At 34.2% G+C, this 24,792-nt stretch overlaps 1 protein-coding gene across 2 annotated transcripts; it reads right to left on the bottom strand.

Moving 5' to 3' along the window:
• Nucleotides 1-717: 717 nt before the first annotated feature.
• On the bottom strand, nucleotides 718-22,989 carry LOC140871588 (uncharacterized). 2 transcript variants are annotated; one of them, XM_073274168.1, is made up of 10 exons: nucleotides 22,810-22,989; nucleotides 21,959-22,176; nucleotides 21,120-21,234; nucleotides 20,938-21,027; nucleotides 20,649-20,822; nucleotides 20,430-20,549; nucleotides 20,009-20,119; nucleotides 19,586-19,667; nucleotides 19,437-19,512; nucleotides 718-974 (listed from the first exon to the last, which is right to left on the bottom strand). In XM_073274168.1, the coding sequence occupies exons 1-9, from the start codon at nucleotides 22,981-22,983 to the stop codon at nucleotides 19,457-19,459; spliced, it is 1,140 nt and encodes a 379-aa protein (XP_073130269.1). In that variant the 5' UTR covers nucleotides 22,984-22,989; the 3' UTR covers nucleotides 718-974; nucleotides 19,437-19,456. The 2 variants fall into 2 exon arrangements, with proteins under 2 accessions (XP_073130269.1, XP_073130268.1); XM_073274167.1 differs by lacking the exon at nucleotides 718-974 and having other exon boundaries at nucleotides 19,253-19,512.
• Nucleotides 22,990-24,792: the final 1,803 nt, after the last annotated feature.

Below are 24,792 nucleotides of genomic sequence, written 5' to 3'. Positions count from 1 at the left end.
CAAATGGAACCAAACGTTTGTCGTTTTATTGAAAAATATAATTGAGGACACTTATTATTGCGCTCAAACAAATTATCTTATTCGATTTCTTCTTGAATTAGGATCAGTTGAACTTGAACCAAGTCTTTGAAGTCTCTAAGGTCATCTTAAAATAACAAAATAAAATTTGATAACCGTAGAATTTTTAGATGATATATGAGTCATATGACCAGTTCTCAATTGGTTAAAATAAGCAACTCAACGTAGAATATTGCTGCAGGAAAATAAGGTGAAAACTTGGCGTGTGCCATGACGTACAAGTGCTAGTGTTGACAATTTTTTTTAATACATAAGGAGGCTATGTTTTATACATATTAGTACACAAATTCACGCGTTGCGTGTCTTATACGTTCCAATGTTTTAATTGAAAATAAAAAACATAGTGAAAGAAAAAATGGAAATTTTGTAAATTGTTTTAATTGAAAATTTTTTAAAAAATATTGAAATAAAAAATGGAAATTTTGTAAATGGATATCGAAAAAAAAAAGAAGTAAAAGTGACGTTTTTTGTAATTACATGGTCATCAAAGGGTAAAAATAAAGGAGGTGACCATACGAACCCCTCAACTTTAATAAAAGGGTTTTGAATTTATGGAAAGATTTATTACAATATGAGTCTCCGTCGGACTCGAGATCACATATCAAATCCGAGATTTTAATAACCGATAAGCTATAAGTAATGAGCATATGTTTTGTTTTATATCGAGTATCAAAATTTTGCGTACCCAAATATCACATGCATATCTATTAAATATTTTGAAATGGAAAATGGGAGAGATGCGATAAGTGTGGTGGTCCCAATGAGTTGGGATCGAGCAAAGGATGTCCAAATAACTTTAAAATGCATAAATTAATGCAACATCTAATATAGAGTGCGATGGTTGAACTGTCTCAATTTCGAGTTTGCCTGTAACATACGACACCGTTTCATTCTATCTGCAAAAGGGAAAACATGAGTGCTTGTGTGACTTCATAAATATGGCAAGAGCTCTCTATGTACTAGTAAATTTGTACACATACACGGTATACAATTAATATACCATAAATTCAGACAATGCAAGTTCACATATAAAAACAGTACCACCAACTCAACTATTGCACATGGTGGACACAGAGATTGACACGGTTGGTGGGGAGCATAGTAAAACTCATATATATATATATATATATATATATATATATATATATATATATATATATATATATATAATAGTAAAAGTGCACGTGCTCCGCACGATAAAATAACTTATTTTATGATCAATATTATATAATTGAATTAAAAAAAAATAATAATAAAATATATTGTATATAAGTTTTATATATATATATATATATATATATATATATATATATATATAGACTAATGTCTATCTACTTCAATATCTAATTTAATGAAAAAAATATTGATTCAGAAATCTATGTATATAACTTAGAAACTTGAATATATCACAAGTGAAAAATAAGACACAATACAAAAAAATTTAGCAAATTAGATACAAAATGATATATAGATGAAAGTATAAAGTGGTGAAAAAATATACTCTAAAACATTAACTCAAAATATTAAATGGCCAAAAAAATGAGAGATCAAAACATATTCCATAATTGTAATAAGTAGTATTTACATAAAATAATATATGAAATTCGTATTCATAATTAACAAACAACATAATAACTAAAATTATTACTTGCTAAGTTATTTCTCATGATAATTTATTACTTTATCTTTCATTTAATGTTTTCAAACTTTATTTAATATATATAATATTTTTGTAATTATTTATTAAATTATAATACGATTCATTTAACACAGAAATATAACAATTAAAATAAAATTTTATTAAAAAATTTAATTAAAAAAATTTAAAGTACTATGATTTTTTAACTTAAAGTATCGTGATTATCACTTCATCGTTTTCTATAAGAATTAGTTTAAGTTTTAAACACTTAAATAATATTTAATATGTTGATTATTAATTTTTCACTCCATTTATTTGCACTAAAACCTTCAAAATTATATCAAATTAAAATTTCATAAATGTTACATTTTTTAAATAATAAATGTTATATTTTTGTTATAGTTAATTTTTTTTAAAAATAATTATCAATTAATCCACTATATTAATAATATGATACCTATGATAATAAAAAAATCTTCTTCTTCAAAAACTTTTCATGACAAAATAATTACATATTAACAAATATAATTAACTCTTCAAAAACTTTTCATGACAAAATAATTACATATTAACAAATATAATTAACTCACTGCTACCATCATCATCATCATCATCATCATCATCATCATCATCATCATCATCATTATTATTATTATTATTATTATTATTATTATTATTATTATTATTATTATTATTATTATTATTATTATTATTATTATTATATTTTTTAAAACAAATAAATGATTTTCAAGATAAAATAATGAATTAATAACAAAAATACTAAATCCACTAACATGTATTTTGATTATTATTATTTATGATTATGATTAATTTAAATTAGTCTTTATTATTTGATTTAATATTTATATTAATTAATGTTTATATCACCATCTAATCATTTAAACAAAAATTTTCGTCATCCTTATTATATATAAAAGAATACTTTCTCTAATTATTATTTTATATTAATTAACAATTTTAATTATTTTAATTATCATCTTAAGTTTATTATATTTAATTAAAGTTTGTTTTTTTCCCACCACCTGAAGTATAGTGAAATATAATTTATAACACTTTTTAATTATAAATATTTCATTAATTATTAACAAAATAGTTTTTTATTCAAAAAAATACGAAATATAAATATATGAGAATAAATTAATCTCATTACCAAATATTTTTGAATGAATAATAGCAATGTTACGTGGTAAAAAATTATTTTATTATAAATAATTATTTATATATATCTGTTGGGATCGGTTCAGAGGGTAGAGGGGGGGTGAATACACTCTGAAACTTTTCTTCTTCTTCTTTAAAATGATCAAGTGAGGTTTAGTTCACTTAATCTGTTTTCTCAACTTCTAAACCGTTTTGAACAACTTAAATAGTGCGGAACTAGTTCAGAGGTTTAGTGATGCAAAGTTTATAAAGCAATGTATGAGCAGGATGTAAGATAAATGGCAGTAAAGGCTAAAGCACGATTTTATGGAAGTTCGAAGGCTTAATCCTTCTACGTCTCCCCTTCTTCCACTTAGGAAGGAATTCACTAGAAGACTTTGGTTATTACAACGTCTTGTAATACACCCACTTCAGACTTAGGACTTATCCAATGCCTAATCCGAAACTCCTAGATTTACACAGATAAGATTCTCAGTTCTTATCAGACTGGTGGAAGCTTTCAGAGCAGCTTCAAGTCTCTTCAACACTGAGTATAGTTGAGTTGAGCTTCTCAGACTGCAGAGCGGTTGAGAGGCTTGGAAACCCTAGGATGATCCTTGATGATCAGATACGTGAACTATAAGCGAGGGTTTATTTGAGCAGCAGATGAATGATCTTGTGAGTGTGCTCAAGTATATCAGATGAGGACTTCTGATATTACTCAAGTGATTGAAATGTCTCTCTTCGTTGTCTCGTATCACTTGTTGTTGTTCCTTTTTTTTTGTTGTTATTCTTGTTTTTTACTTCTTGAGCAATCCTCCCTTTAAATAGGTCAATCATCAACGTCTTTATTTTGAACGTTCTGATGCTGCATTGAATGCACATTTAATGCTCATAAATGCATTGATGATTCTGCATGAGGATCGTACACTGCAGACAACTTCCAGGGTCCAAAACTGGAATAAACGGTCGAGTGCTTTATCTGCAGTCATTCTGTGTTTTTGCCATTTTGGTACAACCTGTTGTCTTGATTTGCAGGAGTCAACAAATCTTCTGATACGCCGGTTCTGCTTTTAAAAAAGGATCCTGCAAAGAACATCTTGTCACAGGTTCTTGTCTCGAGATATCTTGATAGGCAGTTGGCATTCTACCGGTAGGGATATTTGTCCTCTGCTGGTTTGAATAACCAGTCGATAGGCTTGAGACTTCAACCGGTCGAGAGACATAGGCGGTTGACAAGCTTCCGGTAGATGGATTTATCCTTGTGTATTCAGCCGATCGAGAGCAAGGGCGATTGACAAGCTTCCGGTAGAAGTTGTAGTAGATTCCTGAAATACAATGGTTGGCAGCACATTCCTATACAATGAGTTGTTGTTTGTTATCACCAAAATATCGGATTCAACAATTTCCCCCTTTTTGGTGATGACAAAACTTAAGTGCCCCAAGAACAATATGAAAGCAGTACAATGAACTTCATTGAGAGAATGAATTTCATTAAGTACAATAAACATTTTTATTACACCTACAGAAGAAAGTCAAAATGAGATGCAGCTGAGATAAGTGAATATTGTTCATCTTTTGAACCAACTGGCTCCTCCCGACCTATCGCCTGACCTGTCGCCTTCTCTTCTTCTTCTGCCGGCTTCTTCCTTTCTTCTGGACTCTTCTTCTCGTCTTCTTGCCTCTGCTGCTGGACTCTTCTTCTCGTCTTCTTGCCTCTGCTGCTCTACGTTGCTCTTCTTCCCCCTTTTTGGCATCACCTTGGTTGAGTCGAACGATGATCTCAGTGAGTTGAGTGCCAAGGCAGGATTGCATATTGTCAATCTTTGCATCGAGTTGAGCAAGTAGAGTAGCTTGCATAGTGTCCATCCGATCATTCAACTGCTTGTGAAGGCGATTTTCGGATCGGACAACTTGTTCAGATACGGTAGAGAGCGTGTTGATTTGAGTGCGATGATGATTAGTGATCTCTGTGGTCATACGAGCAAGGTCTCGAGACACGGTCTCGAAATGCCGAATCATCGTCTGGCGTGAATTATCAACGGAGAAGGAGGAGTTAGTGATATCTTGAGAGAAGGACCTAACCGTTTGCGTGAGCTCATGTAGCCTATTAATCAAGGTATGATCTAGAGCTGCGGCCATGGCGTCAATCAAAGACTCATCAGTCTGAAGCATTTGCCCTTGTTGGTCATTTCTTGGTGAAACCGGGCTTGACTCACGATGATGTGGTGATGGTGATCTGGCTGGAGAGCTAGATGATGGACCCTCCAATAATGGTACAGTTGGAGATGTAATAGTTTCGACTGCAGCCAATATGGTTGGTGGAGTATCATGATCAGCACTTGGTTCATCCATAATGAGATCTTCCATAAACTTTTCAGTGGATGGAGACGGTTGATGTGCTTGATCAGCATCAGTCACTTGCTGTACTGGAGATGCAGGTGATACAATAGTGCTTGGTGTCTCCATTGGGGGCACTATTGCTGCACTACTGCTAGGAGCCTCTGTCACAGAGGTGACAGGTATCTCTTGTGCAACCACTTCTGAAACATCTTGTGGATGACTTGGAGAGGTGAGAGCGGTCGTCACTGGAAAGGAGTGAGCAATCACAACTACTTCCGGTTGAGTGACTGCTTGGACTGCGATGGAGGAGGGGTCGACCGATGAAGAGGCTGCCACACTCGATTTTAGAGCAGATGATTGAAAGAGGTCGGCAGTGATGAGATCGGTCAGAATCCCATCTGAAGAAGAAAAAGCATAGACGTCTTCCTCACCCTGATCTTGAGTGAGAAAGGTCTTCATCATCACTTGTCCTTCCAGCACATAAGCTTGTAAACAGGCTGCTGAAGCTGGTGTGTTGTCAATGTTGAGAGCTTGATAGTGCTGAAGCAGTTGAGTGATTTGACGTAGACTATCCTGTAGTCCAGTCAAAATCACAAAGTCATCGGCAGCGGTATAACTCTTAGATTTGAAATTCTTGACACGCTCATTAATTAACAGAGATAGCAGGCTTCCTCGAAGCTTCAAGTCTATGAGCTGTCTTCTTCCCAAAGCCTCCACGATGTCTTTAGTATCAGCAAATAGAAGCATCTTTTGCTCAATAAGGTTTAGAGATTTTCATTTAGGAAATATTTGAGCCAGAGTCAGGTGTGTGCGGGAGTGATGCCATCTGTCAAAGCGTTGTAGGTGACGCTTGACAGTGCGGAGGACGTGAGAGATGATCAGATTGAGCTCTATCGTAGCTGCTGGTTGAGCCTTGGGTGTGTAGATCATCACACCTTTCCCTTTGTCTTTGGGATCAGCTAGAGTGACCTTAGGAGCTGATAAGGCACCTTCCCGGATTGTCACACCCTTTGTAGGATGAGGAGCAGTAGAAGCAGCAGCGGTAGTGGTCTCGACCGTTGGCAGGGTAGGAGCAAGGCCAGACAGAGACTTTAGCTTCTTGTGCTGCCTCTTCTTCTCGCCTGCAGGCGTAGATGACACAGCTGCTTTGGATAGAGAAGGAGATGATTTGCTGAAAGCTTGAATCAGTGGAACATTCTCACGTGATTCGTCTTCAGAGTCAGATTCGATGATCAGTTGGCGCTTGGCAGACTTTTTGGTGTCGACTGGTTTGGCCACGACCGGAACCGTTGAAAGCGGTTGTGGGATAGCAATAACCTTTGCGGTAGCGGGCAAGGTGTCGACCGCAGTCTCCTTTTTGTTCAGGAATTTGAGAATCGTGGACTTGTTGAGCCATTTGGTGGGATGCAGAGGCTCAGTTTTGGAGAAGTCCACTCCAAGGATGCTCAAAATGTGGCAAATTTGCAGAGCAAATCCCTCGGATTGCCCTTTTCCCCTGATCATTTCACATAGAATATTGAACAGAATGTCTGACCAGTTTATGTTGATCTTGGAGGCAATACACGCCATGTATTGAAATTTCTCCAGTGTCACTTTGTCGTAAGAACCAGCCTTGGCCAGAAGATTCTTGGCCACGATGTTGGTCAAGAGCCTGAATGGAGCTTTGAGAGATGTCTTCTGGGCCGGCAGTTTGATTGGAGCATCAGTGGTTGAGAACTCCTTCAACCAGTAAGAGCAGTTACCGTCTGGAAGATCCGTGCATTTTGTCAAACCCCTGGAGGGCAGATCAAAAGTGCTAGCGAAGAACTGCTGATTGAAAGAGTAGGCTTCTGTCTTGATCACGCATTTGATAGTCTCATGCTCAATTTGAGCGGTAGTGAAGAACTCCTTCAAAACAGGCAAATCGCAGATGGCACTGCATTCCAGAAATTTCTTCAGTCCAGAGGCTTCAAGCATGGTGAAGACCTCTGTAATTCCTGCATTGTTTGCCTTAACCACGGAGTCAAAGTTGATTGCCAGGCAGGTCTTCTGGATCGACATGATAGCTGTAGATAGGAACTAGAGCAGAAAGTAAGCAAAATCTAGAGAGTAATTCGATGGTGCGTTTAGTGCAATATGAAAGCTTTAGCAAATGTGAAAGGTTGATATACGAGTGTAAAGAGGTATATATAGGAACCTATGGGCCATAGGGTGACGTCATGAAAAAGTGTTTTTGAAATTCAAAAAAATTTTTTGAAGAGAATAATCACCGCGCCCAATTAATGTCAACTGGTTCAAAGCACAAGGCTGCTAGTACTAAGCCTGTCAGACACTAGTTTAAGGCGGATGATATGCCACTATTTATGGCAATGTAAAAGCTAAGCTATTAATGTCATAATGGCAATTATTCCCCCTAAACACATGCATACTAACTCAGATCTACTAAGCCAAGAATATTTCGAAAATAAGAAAACTTAGCGTCCGGTAGAGGCTTGGTGAATATGTCTGCTGCTTGCTGATCGGTAGAGATGTATTCCAGCTTGATTTCTTTCTTTAAGACATGATCTCGGATAAAGTGATGCCTGACATCAATGTGCTTTGTCCTAGAGTGCATCACTGGATTGTGAGTGATGGCTATGGCACTTGTATTGTCACAGTAGATTGGAGCTTCACTCGACCGGATTCCATAATCCTTAAGCTGCTGTTGAATCCAGAGTATTTGAGCACAACAGCTGCCAGCAGCAAGGTATTCTGCTTCGGTGGTCGAGGTAGCAATTGATGTCTGCTTCTTACTTGACCACGAAATCAGTCTATCTCCAAGAAATTGACATGTGCCGCTTGTACTTTTGCGATCAATTCTACACCCTGCATAATCTGCATCTGAATAGCCAATAAGATTAAGATTTGAATCTTTGGGATACCAAAGACCCACATTAGTAGTTTCTTTAATATATTTAATGATTCGTTTGGCAGCAATGAGATGAGATTGCTTAGGTGCTGCTTGAAATCTAGCACATAGACAGACTGAATACATAATATCCGGTCGACTGGCGGTCAAATAAAGCAATGAGCCAATAAGGCCTCGATACATGGTTACCTCGACCGGAATTCCCCCTTCATCTTTATCAAGCTTGATTGATGTACTCATGGGGGTAGATGCAGTTGAGCATTGTTCCATTCCAAACTTCTTTACCAATTCCTTGGCATACTTGGACTGATTGATAAATATTCCAGTTTCAAGTTGCTTCACTTGAAGTCCAAGAAAGAAGTTTAGCTCGCCCATCATGCTCATTTCAAACTTCTCCTGCATTAGCTTAGAGAACTTTGAGCACAACTTGGGGTTAGTTGACCCAAATATAATGTCATCAACATAAATTTGTACTAGTAACACATGATCACCTTTTACAAATTTAAACAGGGTCTTATCGACCGTTCCAATTTGGAAATCATGTTCCAGTAAAAATTTTAGTAATGTGTCATACCAAGCACGTGGTGCTTGTTTTAATCCATAAAGAGCTTTGTCAAGTTTATAAATATATTGAGGATGAGTAGGATTGACAAAACCTGGTGGTTGTTCAACGTACACCTCTTCTTGAAGTAGACCATTGAGGAATGCAGACTTGACATCCATTTGATAAACTTTAAAATCCTTAAAAGCTGCATAGGCAAGAAAGATGTGGATTGCTTCTAGTCTTGCAACTGGCGCGAAAGATTCCTCAAAGTCTATGCCTTCTTCTTGTCTAAATCCTTGAGCAACAAGTCGAGCTTTGTTACGCACAACGGTGCCATGTTCATCGAGCTTGTTACGAAACACCCATCTAGTTCCAATCACATTTTGATTTTCCGGTCGAGGAACTAGATGCCAAACATTGTTGCGGGTGAATTGATTCAGTTCTTCTTGCATTGCCTCGATCCAGCTGGCATCTGATAGGGCTTCATCTATCTTCTTGGGCTCTACCTGAGATATGAAAGCTGCATGCAAGAATTCATTAATCATTTTACCACGTGTTTTTCGAGGAGCAGAAGGGTCACCTATGACCAACCCAGGTGGATGATTTTTGTTCCACCTAAAATAATTCCCTAAAGGGTTGTCATCAATTGGTTGATGAACGTCCTCGTTTACTGGATCATCATTGGCAGGAGGATCGTTATCCACCGGTGGATCCACTTCTGGCCTTGTTTGATCACAAATGGTAGAGGGAGCTGGATCATCCTTCTTTGGAGGATATAGATCACTGTCACTCTCTTCCTGTAGATTTGTGTTTTCAAATCTGTGACTCAGATCATTTATGCTCCCTTGAGTTTGTTCTGTACAAAGAGTAGATTCATCAAAAATAACATGAATGGTTTCCTCGACCGTTAGTGATCTTTGATTGAACACTCGATAAGCTCTGCTAACGGCTGAGTAACCAATAAAAGTTCCTTCGTCTGCTTTGGCATCGAAGGCTGTCAAATGGTTTTTGCCATTGTTGTGGATAAAGCATTTGCACCCAAAAATTTTGAAGTATGAGATATCAGGTTTTGTGCCATTCCAGATCTCATATGGAGTTTTGTTAAATCGTTTATTAATCATAGATCTGTTTTGAGTATAGCAAGCTGTGTTAACTGCTTCTGCCCAAAGCCTTTGAGAAACATTTGAATCAGCAATCATAGTTCTGGCTGCTTCTTTTAAAGTACGGTTCCTTCTTTCAGCCACCCCATTTTGCTGTGGGGATCTAGCAGCTAACAACTCATGCTTGATTCCCTGATCATCTAGATAAGTCATAAGAGTGGTGTTTAAAAATTCAGTCCCTCTATCACTCCTGATCCTATCTATCACAGTAGATTGTTCATTTTGCAAGCGTTTAAAAAGCTTAATCAGGTGAGGTGCAGTTTGATCTTTTGAAGAAAGAAAGATGACCCAAGTAAATCGAGAAAAGTCATCTATAACAACAAGAGCATATCTCATTCCCCCTAAGCTTCTTACTGGTATAGGACCAAATAGGTCCATGTGAAGTAAGTCTAAACATTTGGAAGAAGACATACACCCTTTATTTTTAAAAGTTGCTCTCACCTGCTTTCCTAGTTGACAAGCAGGACAAACTTTGTCTTTTATAAAATCTCCTTCGGGCAGTCCAGAAACCAAATCATGCTTCCTCAAGTTAGAAATGGACTTAAAATTTAGATGATTTAATCGCTTATGCCACAACCAATGTTTATCATGATGAGCAGTAAGACAAGTAGGTGAGGAAATATGTGAGCAAGACCAGTTTACCTTGTAGGTGTTTAGGTCTCGTACACCGGTCATAAGAGTCTCACCTTTGTCATTTTTTATGAGGCAAGTGTGTTTGTGAAACTCGACCGAATGATCATTGTCACATAGTTGACTAATACTTATCAAATTATAACATAGTTTGTCAACAAGTAACACATCTTTAATAATGATGTTACCATGGATAATCTTACCCTTACCCATGGTTTTACCTTTGGAGTTGTCTCCAAAGCTGATCTTTGGTCCTTTGCACAACACCACTTCTGTTAGAAGTTCTGGATTCCCTGTCATGTGTCGTGAACAACCGCTATCTAAATACCAGGTAGTGTCCTTGATAGAAGTGGTTTTCTCGCCTGTTTGGACTTTTAGTACCTGCAAAGAGTGAAGAACTTTTGGTACCCATATCTAGTAGGGTCCAGGTCGGATTAGCCCTTTTGGGACCCACACCTGGAACACCCTTACAGGTTTGCCCGTGTGTGTGTCCAGAAATCTGTGCGGTCGATAGGCAGTAAATGTGTGTGCTTGTGAGGTTACTGTGTGCTGCTTGCCTTTTTGATTTTTATCAGTTAGCCTGTACCTCTTTTGAACTGGCCTGCAATTAAAGTACTGGTAAGGCTTCTCCTTTGACCATCTTTTCTTAGAGTAGTTAGGCTCATTCCATGGCCTTTTGAAATTAGATTGGTTTCCCTTTCTTCTTTCATTAGGTTTAGGTTTGATCCAAGTTCCTCTTTGATTAGAGATCTGGGGATCCACATATCCCAGCCCTCTATGCTTAGAACTTCGTTCGTTAGATACTTTCTGATTTTTGTCAAAGCTGCACTTATCGTATTCATATATCGTGCTGGACCTGACAAATCTTATTTTGTTAAGATTGCCTTTGTCCAGGCTTGACTGAATACAGGACTCCATAGACTGTTCATTTGTTCCAAACCCTAGACCGGTCTTATCATGTATCGGTCTTTGGATTTCTTGAATCTTGTCAATGGTTACAGAAGATTTATTCCAAGCCTTAATGGTTTCAAGTAGTTTTTTATTCTCAATCAAGGTAGCTTGGAATACTCTTTTCAAGGTGTCGTTCTCAGTAGCCAGCAGACTTAGCTTGACCTTAAGACCATCAAGCTCTTTTTGCTGCATGCAGCTTGATTCGCTTGACTTATCTTTTAGGTCGGCTCTTTTTGCCTTTACTTCCTCGAACTCCTTGGATAATGCTTTGTATTCATTAGCCATTTCGTGTAAAGCAGTAACCAAATCACTGTGAGTAAATTCAGGTGAGCCAAAGTCAAATACCTCCTCAGCTTCTTCTTCGATGTCAGCCATAAGGCATTCCACCTTTTCATCATCGCTGTCATCTGAAGAGCTTCCGGTATTGGAGTTGTCGGAGTCAGACTCGGCCCACTTGATTTTGCTTTCGTCTGCTACTAAAACCCTTTGGTCTCTTCCTTTTCTAAGGGTCCTCTTGTCCTCCTTGCCCCTTCTTCTTTCAGAAAATTGCTTCTGATCATTGCTCTTAGGCTTGGTGCACTCTGCAATGAAATGGCCTGGCTTGCCACAGTTAAAACAAGTAGGACCATCGTTTGTATGGTCCAATTTATGATAATTTTTAAATTTAGAATTGTTTTTACGCATAAATTTACCAAATTTCTTGACAAAGAGTGTCATGGCTTCATTGCTGATTTGCTCAGCTGATCTCTTTGGAGCTTCCTCGATCGGTGGACGTATCACGGTTGAGGTTAAGGCCTTGGTTGGTTGAGAGGTAGATGGTTCATCCTCTGTTCTCATGTTGAGCTCGAACTCGTAGGCTTTAAGATCTGCAAAGAGATCATGCAGTTCAACCTTGCTCAAGTCTTTCGACTCTCTCATGGCCACTGTCTTGATCTCCCATTCTTTGGGCAGAGCTCTCATAACCTTCACAGCAATTTCACGGTTAGTATAAGTTTTACCTAAAGCAATAAGATCACAAATGATACTACTGAACCGTTCATCAAATTCAGCCATGGTTTCCCCTGGCTTCATTTTGGCGTTGTCATATTTTTGAATGGCCAAGGTGAGCTTGTTTTCCTTTGTCTGGTCATTCCCTTCACACAGCTGAGTGAGCTTCTCCCAAATCTCCTTTGCTGTGGAACATGACTTGATTTTGCTGAACATATTCTTGTCCAGTGTTTTGTATAGGATGTCCCGGGCCACATTGTCAAGATTGGCCTTCTTTTTGTCCTCAGTGGTCCACTCAGCTCTTGGTTTCTCAATCATTTGTCCTGCACCATCGGCTAGAGCTGGGTTGACCTTCATAATTTTGATAGGACCGTCTGTTATGACATATAGCATGTCATCATCCTGTGCTGCAAGATGTGCTTGCATGCGAATTTTCCAATCATCATACTCTTCTTTAGAAAACATAGGAATTCTGTTGAAAGAAGTCATGATTTTAAAACTTTAGATCAACAGTTGAGAAAGGAACCCGCTCTGATACCACTTGTTGGGATCGCTTCAGAGGGTAGAGGGGGGGAGTGAATACACTCTGAAACTTTTCTTCTTCTTCTTTAAAATGATCAAGTGAGGTTTAGTTCACTTAATCTGTTTTCTCAACTTCTAAACCGTTTTGAACAACTTAAATAGTGCGGAACTAGTTCAGAGGTTTAGTGATGCAAAGTTTATAAAGCAATGTATGAGCAGGATGTAAGATAAATGGCAGTAAAGGCTAAAGCACGATTTTATGGAAGTTCGAAGGCTTAATCCTTCTACGTCTCCCCTTCTTCCACTTAGGAAGGAATTCACTAGAAGACTTTGGTTATTACAACGTCTTGTAATACACCCACTTCAGACTTACGACTTATCCAATGCCTAATCCGAAACTCCTAGATTTACACAGATAAGATTCTCAGTTCTTATCAGACTGGTGGAAGCTTTCAGAGCAGCTTCAAGTCTCTTCAACACTGAGTATAGTTGAGTTGAGCTTCTCAGACTGCAGAGCGGTTGAGAGGCTTGGAAACCCTAGGATGATCCTTGATGATCAGATACGTGAACTATAAGCGAGGGTTTATTTGAGCAGCAGATGAATGATCTTGTGAGTGTGCTCAAGTATATCAGATGAGGACTTCTGATATTACTCAAGTGATTGAAATGTCTCTCTTCGTTGTCTCGTATCACTTGTTGTTGTTCCTTTTTTTTGTTGTTATTCTTGTTTTTTACTTCTTGAGCAATCCTCCCTTTAAATAGGTCAATCATCAACGTCTTTATTTTGAACGTTCTGATGCTGCATTGAATGCACATTTAATGCTCATAAATGCATTGATGATTCTGCATGAGGATCGTACACTGCAGACAACTTCCAGGGTCCAAAACTGGAATAAACGGTCGAGTGCTTTATCTGCAGTCATTCTGTGTTTTTGCCATTTTGGTACAACCTGTTGTCTTGATTTGCAGGAGTCAACAAATCTTCTGATACGCCGGTTCTGCTTTTAAAAAAGGATCCTGCAAAGAACATCTTGTCACAGGTTCTTGTCTCGAGATATCTTGATAGGCAGTTGGCATTCTACCGGTAGGGATATTTGTCCTCTGCTGGTTTGAATAACCAGTCGATAGGCTTGAGACTTCAACCGGTCGAGAGACATAGGCGGTTGACAAGCTTCCGGTAGATGGATTTATCCTTGTGTCTTCAGCCGATCGAGAGCAAGGGCGATTGACAAGCTTCCGGTAGAAGTTGTAGTAGATTCCTGAAATACAATGGTTGGCAGCACATTCCTATACAATGAGTTGTTGTTTGTTATCACCAAAATATCGGATTCAACAATATCAAAGTATTCTAATTTTCAATGTTTTTATTAATCTTTGATCTTTGTATCAATTCATATATAATATTATTTTGTCAAAGTGATCACCCAAATGCATTAGATTTTATTTATTTTAGAGTGTATAAATGTAAAGAATTATTAATAATTATTGATTAATAAGCTACGTACATAATAATAAATTTACTTATCAATGTTTTTTTGTTGAAATGATGTTACTGCGAATATTTTTTTAAAATCAAACAAATTAATACCATAATCGTGAACACAATAGTGTTAAATATAGAATTACTAAAAGCATTAACTTTTGAAATAAATCATCAATAAATAATTGAAATAAATCTTGGATATTTGAATTTCTGTCTATTAACTTTAAATATTTTAAATTTTTTGAAAACACTATGTAATTTTTAATATAATCATTTATTTATTTTTGAAAAGTTTTTATTAATATACTATTTAAATTTTCCTCATAATAAATCTTTGAAATAAATCAATATAATAAATAATTGAAACAAATTTTGGATTTTGGATTTTGTATATTTATTTCAAATATTTTATGAAAATGTTAAAATTCTATATATATAATCAACATTTATTATTTTAAAATTTTGAATTACTCTCTATTTAATTTTAAATTTGTTTTTAGAATTTGTCAAAATACTATTTAATTTTACTATATGCATTTTTGATTTTGCAAAACTTTTTAATATACTATTTATTGGTGACAATAATCTATTTCTTGATTGAATTGTATTAAATATTATTTAAAAATTTACATTGGAATATTGAAAATACATGAACGAAGTGAATATGTATCAAAATTTGACACTATTAATAGTAGGAGAGAAATAACGTAGAAAAAAATATAAGTTTTATGTATGACAGATATTTGACACAATTAATAGTAGGATATATTAAAGTGAAAATTATAGAATTAAATAGAGTCTATTTTTTATTTAATTTAAATATTTTTTGGAAAACTTTACTGTTACAATCCCTATTATTTATTGGTGACAATAATCTATTATTTTATTGATATTAATATACTATTACCAAATTAATATTAGAACATTGAAAATACATGGACGAATTGATGTATAATAACATATAAAATGCATGTATCAAAACTTGACACTATTAATAGTAGGAGAGAAATAAAGTAGAAAAACATATAAATTTTATGTATGATAAATATTTGACAAAATTAACAGTAGGATATATCTAAAGTGAAAGTTACAAAATTAAATATAATCCATTAATTTTTTTTATTTTTTTAAATATATTTTTTTAGAAACTTCACTGTTACAATCATACTATTTATTGGTGACAATAATCTATTCTTTGATTTATATTAATATATTATTACAAAATTTATATTAGAATATTGCAAATTCATGGACAAAATGAAAAAATAAAATAACATATAAAATTAAAGTATAAAAATTCAACACAATTAATAGTAGGAAGGAAGTAAAGTGGAAGAATATATAAATTTTATGTATGACAGATATTTGACATAATTAATAGTAAGATACAACTAAAGTGAAAGTTATTGAATTAAATAGAGTATATTTACTTTAAATATTTTTTGAGAATTTGTCAACATGTATATAAATTTAGTGTATGCATTTGTTTGCAAGGTGGCAATATTCTATTATTTACCATACATTCATACTTTTATAGTAGAAATATAAATAAAATAACATATAAAATTAATGCATGAAAATTCAACACAATTAATAATATGAAGGAAGTAAAGTGGACAAAATGTATACAAATTTAGTGTATGCATTTGTTTGCAAGGTGAAAATATTCTATTATTTGATTGACTAATATTAATTTATTATAAAAAAATTTATACTGAAATATTACAAATAATAGACGAAATGAAAAAATAATAATAACATATAAAATGTATGTATGAAAATTTGTTCCAATTAATAATATAAAGGAATTGAAATGAAAGAAATATAATCAAATAGAGTTCATTAAAATGGAAGTTATATGTGAAATTAATACATTAATTGTCAAGTGCATTTTCCAACTTTCTCCCTTTCTTTTTTGTAATTTTACTTGTTTAGCCCTCATTATTATCTCATTTATATAGAATGAAAGGGTAAAGATGTATATACACAATATAAACTTTACAAAGTAGAAAAACATATAAATTTTACGTATGACAAATATTTGACAAAATTAACAGTATAATATATCTAAAGTGAAATTTACAAAATTAAATATAATCCATTAATTTTTTTTATTTGTTTTAAATATTTTTTTAGAAATTTCACTGTTACAATCATACTATTTATTGGTGACAATAATCTATTCTTTGATTGATATTAATATATTATTACAAAATTTATATTAGAATATTTCAAATTCATGGAAAAAATGAAAAAAATAAAATAACATATAAAATTAATGTATAAAAATTCAACACAATTAATAGTAAGAAGGAAGTAAAGTGGAAGAACATATAAAATTTATGTATGACAGATATTTGACACAATTAATAGTAAGATACAACTAAAAATAAAAGTTATATAATTAAATAGAGTGTATTTACTTTAAATATTTTTTGAGAATTTGTCAGCATGTATATAAATTTAGTGTATGCATTTGTTTGCAAGGTGACAATATTCTATTACATATAAAATGTATGTATGAAAATTTGTTCCAATTAATTATAGAAAGAAATTGAAATGAAAGAAATATAATTAAATAGAGTTCATTAAAATGAAAGTTATATGTGAAATTAATACATTAATTGTCATGTGCATTTTCCAACTTTTTCCCTTCATTTTTTGTAATTTTACTTGTTTAGCCTTCATTATTATCTCATTTATATAGAATGAAAGGGTAAAGATGTATATACACAATAAAAACTTTACCCCTACATTCATCCTTTTATATTAGAAATAGATAGATATGTAATGGACTGAGCTGACCCAGCCATTCTTGCACTCGTGGTCTTCTCCCTCTGGTGGGAGTTTTTGCCCTTCCCAGGAATCGAACCTTGTACCCAGGCTTAAATACAAAGTTTTATGATTTCTGGTAACATTGAGCTACCATGAGTGCAAGAATGGCTGGGTCAGCCCAGTCCATTACAATATATATATATATATATTAAGTAAGAAAGCTTTAAAGAAACAAACACGGTCTCTTAGTATGATACCCTAATTTTGAAATTTCAAATTATTTGAAAAAAAAGTGAAAAATAACTAATATAATCGGTTATCTTTTAATTACTCTTTATGGTTAATATTTTAACCCAAAAAACATTAATTTTTTGGTTTCATAAATTTATTATATTTTTTTTGAAATTAATTTTAATAAAAAAAATCAACTTTTTCGTCACACACAACGAGTGTGTTAAATACGCTAGTGTATATAAAGTTAGTAAATTTGATTATACGCTGGAAACAGAAAAATAAAACTAGATTTGACATAATTCTTTAATGCCATTTTGATTCTAGTCACAAAACAAAGTGTTTTTGCTTCTTATCTCTCAATTTTGTCGATTCATCAACTCCATTTTTTTTTTATTACGACAGGAAGTAAGGAGTGTTTTATATATGTTCATTAAAATCTGTCTCTCTTGTTCCACAAAAGGATTATGTCACTCGTCAGGATTATGAAATCAACGTTTATGTAAGAATATATGAAATTATGTTATTTTCCAAAAGTTGTGAAAAAACAATTCAAGATTTAAAAAAGTGTTGTTTATTGGATGAGAACATGATATGAGCTCATGCCCACTTGAGTTCCGAGGAGAAATTACTCAAAATATGGTAGCCAATTGATATGGTATAGGAAGTTTTTCTGTTGTTACTAAAAGAAACCCCTTTGGTTTAATTTCTTGAATTCTCAAAATGAAGCCAAAAGGTAATCTCAGTCAAAAAGTAAGTTCTCCATTCTCCATGCAAGAAATCCTAGGCTTGGCTGGCTGTCGGCAGCTAAATAGTTTAAGGCAGGACCACTCACAGTAGGGGACCTTCTATTGCCCAAAAAAAAAAAGTGTGCCCAAAATGTAGGTAATTTAAATCCAGCATATTCCTATATAGTTGAGTTTTTGTTTGACTACTACTAGATTACAATTACTGAATCACAATGTATTAATTATTCTGTAATTTCATCACATAAATAAACTGTGATTCAGGTAACAAATCACTAAATTTGGAGTAGATGAATTTTTTGGGTTGAATTGTTTGTGGAGTTGGTTTTATAATTGAGATGTATCGCCATATCGGGTAAGTGCTTTGAAGAAATTATATTTTGTATAAGTCGTTTTTCTGTATATTTTTTCGAAATTTGAAGACGTTAAATTATTATACAAACTATATATTAAATTAAACTAGATGAAGAGTCTATTATTTTGACAATGACAACCATCTGGATGATTTCAGTAATAAATACCTTTTTTATTTTATAGAATACTATGACGTAAAATCATTTATTAATACTAATAAAAAATGCACACGCTCGTTCGTATGTAAAATAAAAATTATTATTATATGTATTTTTTTGTGGGTGAAGTGATTGAGAGCTTTAATAAAATAGTTGATAGGAAGGGGAGGAAAAGGTAAAACTGAAAACAAAAGTTAGTGTCATAAGAAGAGTTGCTATATGCCTCTCAACTATTATAAAATAGAAGAGATATTGTTTAATATAAAAAAAATATTGTTTTGTATATTTTTAACTTATTATTATGTTTATTATATTCTATAATATCTTAAATGTCTTCGCAAAATGGGAATCAAACATGATTGTCCAAGTGTATAATTGTAAAATTTCATTCATGTCATACAACTTATCATATGTTTATCATGTGGACAGAGAGGGATGTCTAATGCTTAGATATAATGTCATCACGGGCGATTGATCAAATTGAGATGACAAAAAAATCAGACAAACATGAGATAAATAAAAAAAGTTATACATCATCTCGTTCCTTTTTTTTTAAAGAATATATACATCATCTCATTCTGCATCAAGTATTCAAGTGCACCCAACGTATAAGATGCATGAATCATGATAACATGAGAAAATGTTTTAAAAAAAAAAAAAAAAAAAGTTCAGACTCATTATTATTAGAAAAAGTTGGGAAAGTGACAAAATTAAAATATAATTTACAAGGATACCATGAACCCAAAAAAGAGTAAAACATAAAGTAAAAAAAATGAAACTAACTACACACCTTCAAAACATTTGGTAGTCTTACAAGGTGCAAGCTTCCATGGTGTTCACAAGAATCTCCTCATTTAATGAACGACCTACACATGAGCAATCCATGTTTAAAATCTCCATTGTATCTCCAAAATTTTCCCAATGTTATGAAAAATATACCTATGAAAACAATTTTGTTGATTTTATTCTCTCCGTCTCTCCACTGACGACTCGGAACAATCTCATATATTTCTCTCACTGCCTGCAAAACATTGAAAACCTAGTAAGAAATGAGAAACAAGGGAACTGTTCACGTCAGAAGAGATCATGTGTTGGTAAATTAGCAGAGAGACTTGAGATTGAGACTAATGATGATCATGCTGATAGACTACTATTATAACATGAGGAACTCAGCACATTGAATTAAAACCTAAAAGTTCATTCCTTTGCACCCAATGACCCAAAAAATGAAAACCATGATCGATTGTGCAGCAGGACTTGAGGTAGCATCGATTCAAGTTGGGTCGTCTAACAACAAAATTTCAAAAAAAGAAGAAAGTATCCTCAAACCCAACCTTTATGATATTTAGATCAAAACAGTACCTGCAGCGTGTGAAGTTGATTTGTATTCCTGACGCTTAAAACCCCTTTGCATCGATAAACATCCATGCCGTACTTTTTATCCCAAAGAATTTCCTCAATCCACATTCTAACCTAGATGAAAACAGCATTCCTGAGTATAATTGCGACATTGACACTGGGGAAAAGAAAAAGGCTTCTAAAAAGCAGAAACTGATGCAAGAAACACATATTGCACTGCTGATCCAATAAGGTGCCAAATTTTAAAATTAATAATAAATACACTATGAATACTCGTATACCAAAAAATCAAAGATATATTTAAACACCATCGCATTCAAAGCAAACTTGAAAATAGTTGTCTTTGAAAAGGTGAACAAAAGATGCATTGAGTGTTACAGATATCCCGAAAACATCCTCGTCAAGAAGCCATTTCAATTGGTACCTTATCAAGATCAACTTTCTTTGGCTCACAAATGCACAACGTTCTCACACCACTATCATGAATATCTGTGGTGGATAGAGTTCTATTTTCTTCCAACAGAGCTTCCAAATGAGCAGTTCGCTGAAATTAAAGAAAACTTTGATGCAGCTCACTTCCTTAACTATTACATAGAAAACAAGATAACATGTGCAGAAAGATAATTCTGATAAAGTCACTAACTGTAGCACCATATGATTGACAATTCAGTATCACGGACAAGTCTACTTGACACCGCACAGAATGAATAATGTTGGCAAGAGAATTGATACTAAATATATCCTTTTCCAAATCTTTCAGAATTGCTTTGGAATCATCGGAAGACACTAAATCGACCTTATTAAGAATCACTACATCCTGAAAAAACAAAAATAAAGAAGCATCAGAACTGTCCTTACCGCATAACCCAGCAAAATCTATAAGGACTGTGGATCTTTGGAAAAGGACACAATAACAAAGAGTGAAGAAATACCGCAAATGCTATTTGGTGGTATGCTTCTGGAAATGACGAAGATTCCTGATTTAATTTGAGCTGATAACGTAGGTTTTTGGCATCCACCACCTATAAGAAAAGAACAATCCAAGATTCATTAGAATCAAAGTGAAATAATTGTTACAAAAAATTCTATTCGATGGCCATGTGAAGAAACTCACAGTAATAATAGAGTCGAGCCTGACAGCTGATTCCAATTGGTCATCCAACCAAAGTACAGATGCCAGAGGAGCAGGATTTGCCAAACCAGTGGTCTCTAGTAATATATGATCAAGCCTATACAAAACGAAAGAACAAAACTAACTTCAACACTTTCCCTGGGTGATCTGCCGTGACTAATCTCTTCTACATACTAAGACTCTAGTTCACTTTTTGAGAAATGTTTCCTCAGGAAATTTTTCGAGAACCTGGATGTAGCTACAAATGCCAGTCACTATAAGCGCATATCACATCAATTGTTAATCTTCATTTCAACGAGGCAGGTGAAGTAGTATTGAGCTCCCTTTACTCAAGCTTGCAATAAAACATCTAAGGCAACGTCACATGGTGCAAGAAACTAAGAAAAAGGTTTTGATTGCAGCATACTGACATGAACTTTCATAAAAAATTGTATTCTACGATATCCTGCCTGGACTTATATGTTACTAATCGTTGTAATTACTGTTGAAACCACATATCGAAACATTCGAGCGGAACACATGTGACCACCTTTTTTTTATTATTATTACTTCACTTTAGAAATCATATAAAAATATCAAAAACATAAACATAAAGAGATGCAACAGGGAACTTCAGAAGAATGACAAGTAATTAAAGGAAATGATAGACTTGCCAGAAAAGTAAATATTTTTTCCCGAGGAAATGCACAACCATCATAATATCATAAAAACAGAAACATCACACGTGATAATGCATTTCATCATCAAATTACCATTAAAAACCAACCCACTAGTTTGCAAACAATCAATCAGAAACCGAAACATAGTAAACAAAATTAAACCTTTCTTTTCTCTGCACGAGTTGCTCTAGAGCCTGAACCAAGCTATGCTTTACAGTACAGCAAATGCACCCATTTGCAAGCTCAACCCACTCCTCCACAAGCGCCCCACCTTCTCCTTCATTAATCATTGCTCTCTCCACTCCAATCTCTTCCCCAAACTCATTTAATATAACCGCAATTCTCTTCCCATGCTTCCCATTCAATATATGGTTCACCAACTACAAGGAAAGGAAAACACCAGCACAAGTTCAATCACACAGAGTCTAAAATACACAAGTGCACATAACAGTGAGCAACCCCCTCGGTCGATTTTCTTACTAACTATTAGAGTTCAAATTAGTAGTAGTAGTTATATTCATACTTAGAGGCTGTTAGTTAGATAAGAGTAGTAAATCTCTTGTGTATAAATAACACTTGGAACTATTTTTCATCGACTCGGTAATTCATTCAACGAATTCTTCAATACAATTTGCTCTTATACTTATAATACTAACCGTAACAGAAAAAATCTCACTCATTAATGTATAGAAATTAATGGCACGATTCAATCTACTCTCAAAATTCCACATAACAGGCGAAAATAACTTCAAACAATACGGATTAAACTTCAGAGTCTACACATAGTATATAATATCAACAAAATCGTATGAAACAGCAAACAAAAAAAAAAATTCAAAAGAAGCTGAAGACTCAAGCTTAGCTCAAATCTAGTTAGCAGCTGCACTTAATCAATTAACAAGCAAGCACTGATCATTTCCTTGAACTCGCATTTATGCATGCCTGCTAAGTTTTCTATGGATCAGCAACCTTAGGTTAAATAACACTAATCTCTTCCTACTTTCATTATCTACCGTGGATTTCCCGGCGCCCAGATAGCCTGTGATGACGGTGACGCCGACCGCCGGAGCTCCAGGGACATCCGTCGGAAGTATCTGATCGGGATCCTGCGATGGAACACAGTCATCAACGGCGTCGTTTATAGGAACGGCGAGAGGCGGCGTCTCGTCGTCGGCTTCGTGTTCCATGTTCGGGTCGGCCCTAAAACTTTGGAAACAAAACCGGGGAAAATTAACTTAATAGATTGTTTCTGGGTTGGGCCAATAATGGAATTTGAGCCCATTACAATTTCTGGACCTAGCTGTCCTGTTTTCGCCATTAACCCAACATTGAACAGTCGGGTTGGGCTACATGACTTTTTTCTCGTGAAATAAGTTTGTATTTTAAGTAGTACTTTTCTCGATCCAGTAAACATATTTGATTATATAAAAAAATTATTGTGTTTCGTTGATGCTTGTATCACATTTTCACTACCCGAGTTATCATTTCGAAAATTCAAAATGAAAGCAAAATCCGCTGCGAATTTCAAAACATTTTTGTGAACAGTAGAAATTGATTAGACCTAGCTCAACCCCAAAAACAGGGAGAGGTTTGTCTCAGTCTATATATTGAACTTCTAGGATATTTACACGACTGATGTGGGACACAACTAACACACCAAACAAAAGTGGTAGAACTCGACAAGAAGAGTCCATTGTAAAATTTCAGGTTGCGCATGGTGGACAGATAATCTTGACTATGCATGGGAACATGATCGGCACGTGAATGACATGCGCTTCTCCGATTGCCTAACCTTCCTAAACTTAACCCGACCTGTTCTATAAGTTTCACAAGATTTCAACTTCTTTTCGAATTAATATGAATTTTTAAAATTTATCCAGTGACTTGAATTTTTTTTTGTTTTGGTCCTTAATTTTATCTCCTTGAAAGAACAAAATCCAATTATGATTGCTTATTTGGCATGTATGATTTTCCAGCATAGCTCATGCAACGATCGTAAAAACGTATAGTAAAATCAACATAAGAAAAAAGATACTTTTTCCTCTAATTTCCAAATATCGGGTGTTGTTCTGGTGTATTTTTGCTTAGATGAATTTATTTCATAACATGAGCTAGCTTAATTTACATCATGTGCTATCCCATTCGGGCACTGTCCAAATGGGGATTCAAAGATTTTTATTTTTTTTTATTTTTTTGCATTTGAACATCTCAAATGAAAAAAACAAATGAGCCGTTGGATGCAGTTCAAATGAAAAAAACAAATGGGTTGTTGGATACAATGTTCATGTGCTGGCATAGACAAGACCGTGGATCACTTAAGAGAAATCAATGTCAAATAATTAAGCAACGTTCGATGCGTTTAGTGTCTTGCAAGAAAAAAACAAACAAACAAAAAAAGTCCAAGTCATCATATTGACAAGCTACATGACTAAAATCTAAAACAACCAATTTACAGGATCAAAATCAAAATTTTATTAATTAATTTTTTTTGGAAAAAAAAAAACAAATATATAAGACTAAAATGGTAATTTACCCTCCAAGCATTTAGGTGTAGAAAATTTTAGAACAGGAGAGCGTTGAATTTTAAAATTAAAGTCGTCACTACAGACAGCTTGCAGTTCTTTTAGGTTCAATTCTAAATTCATCCATGCATGATACTAGCCAAAATTATTTAATACGAACATAATAATTTATGAAGGTTGAATACCAGAGGCTTCAGTAGTTCTTTTATATTCCAAATTACATCTAAATGTCGTGGTTTACATTATATATTTCAGAATAATTTATTGCAAAGGAATTAATGAACAAGTGAAGAAGATTGAAACCTGATTTGGACGGTGCATAAATTATAGAAAAATTATTTGATTATGAATCACGCGACAATTATATATATATATATAGTCTAGGTGGCTAGCTGTAGGATCTCAATGATAATTGTTTGTTATGTTAATATATAATATAAGAATCGTTTAGAGTATTTTTTTTTAAGGACACAA

This window comes from Henckelia pumila, unplaced genomic scaffold (genome assembly GCF_033568475.1).
Source record: "Henckelia pumila isolate YLH828 unplaced genomic scaffold, ASM3356847v2 CTG_461:::fragment_3, whole genome shotgun sequence".
Taxonomy (NCBI): domain Eukaryota; kingdom Viridiplantae; phylum Streptophyta; class Magnoliopsida; order Lamiales; family Gesneriaceae; genus Henckelia; species Henckelia pumila.
The sequence above is the reverse complement of the archived record's forward strand: the minus strand, read 5'-3'. Positions and strand labels throughout refer to the sequence as shown.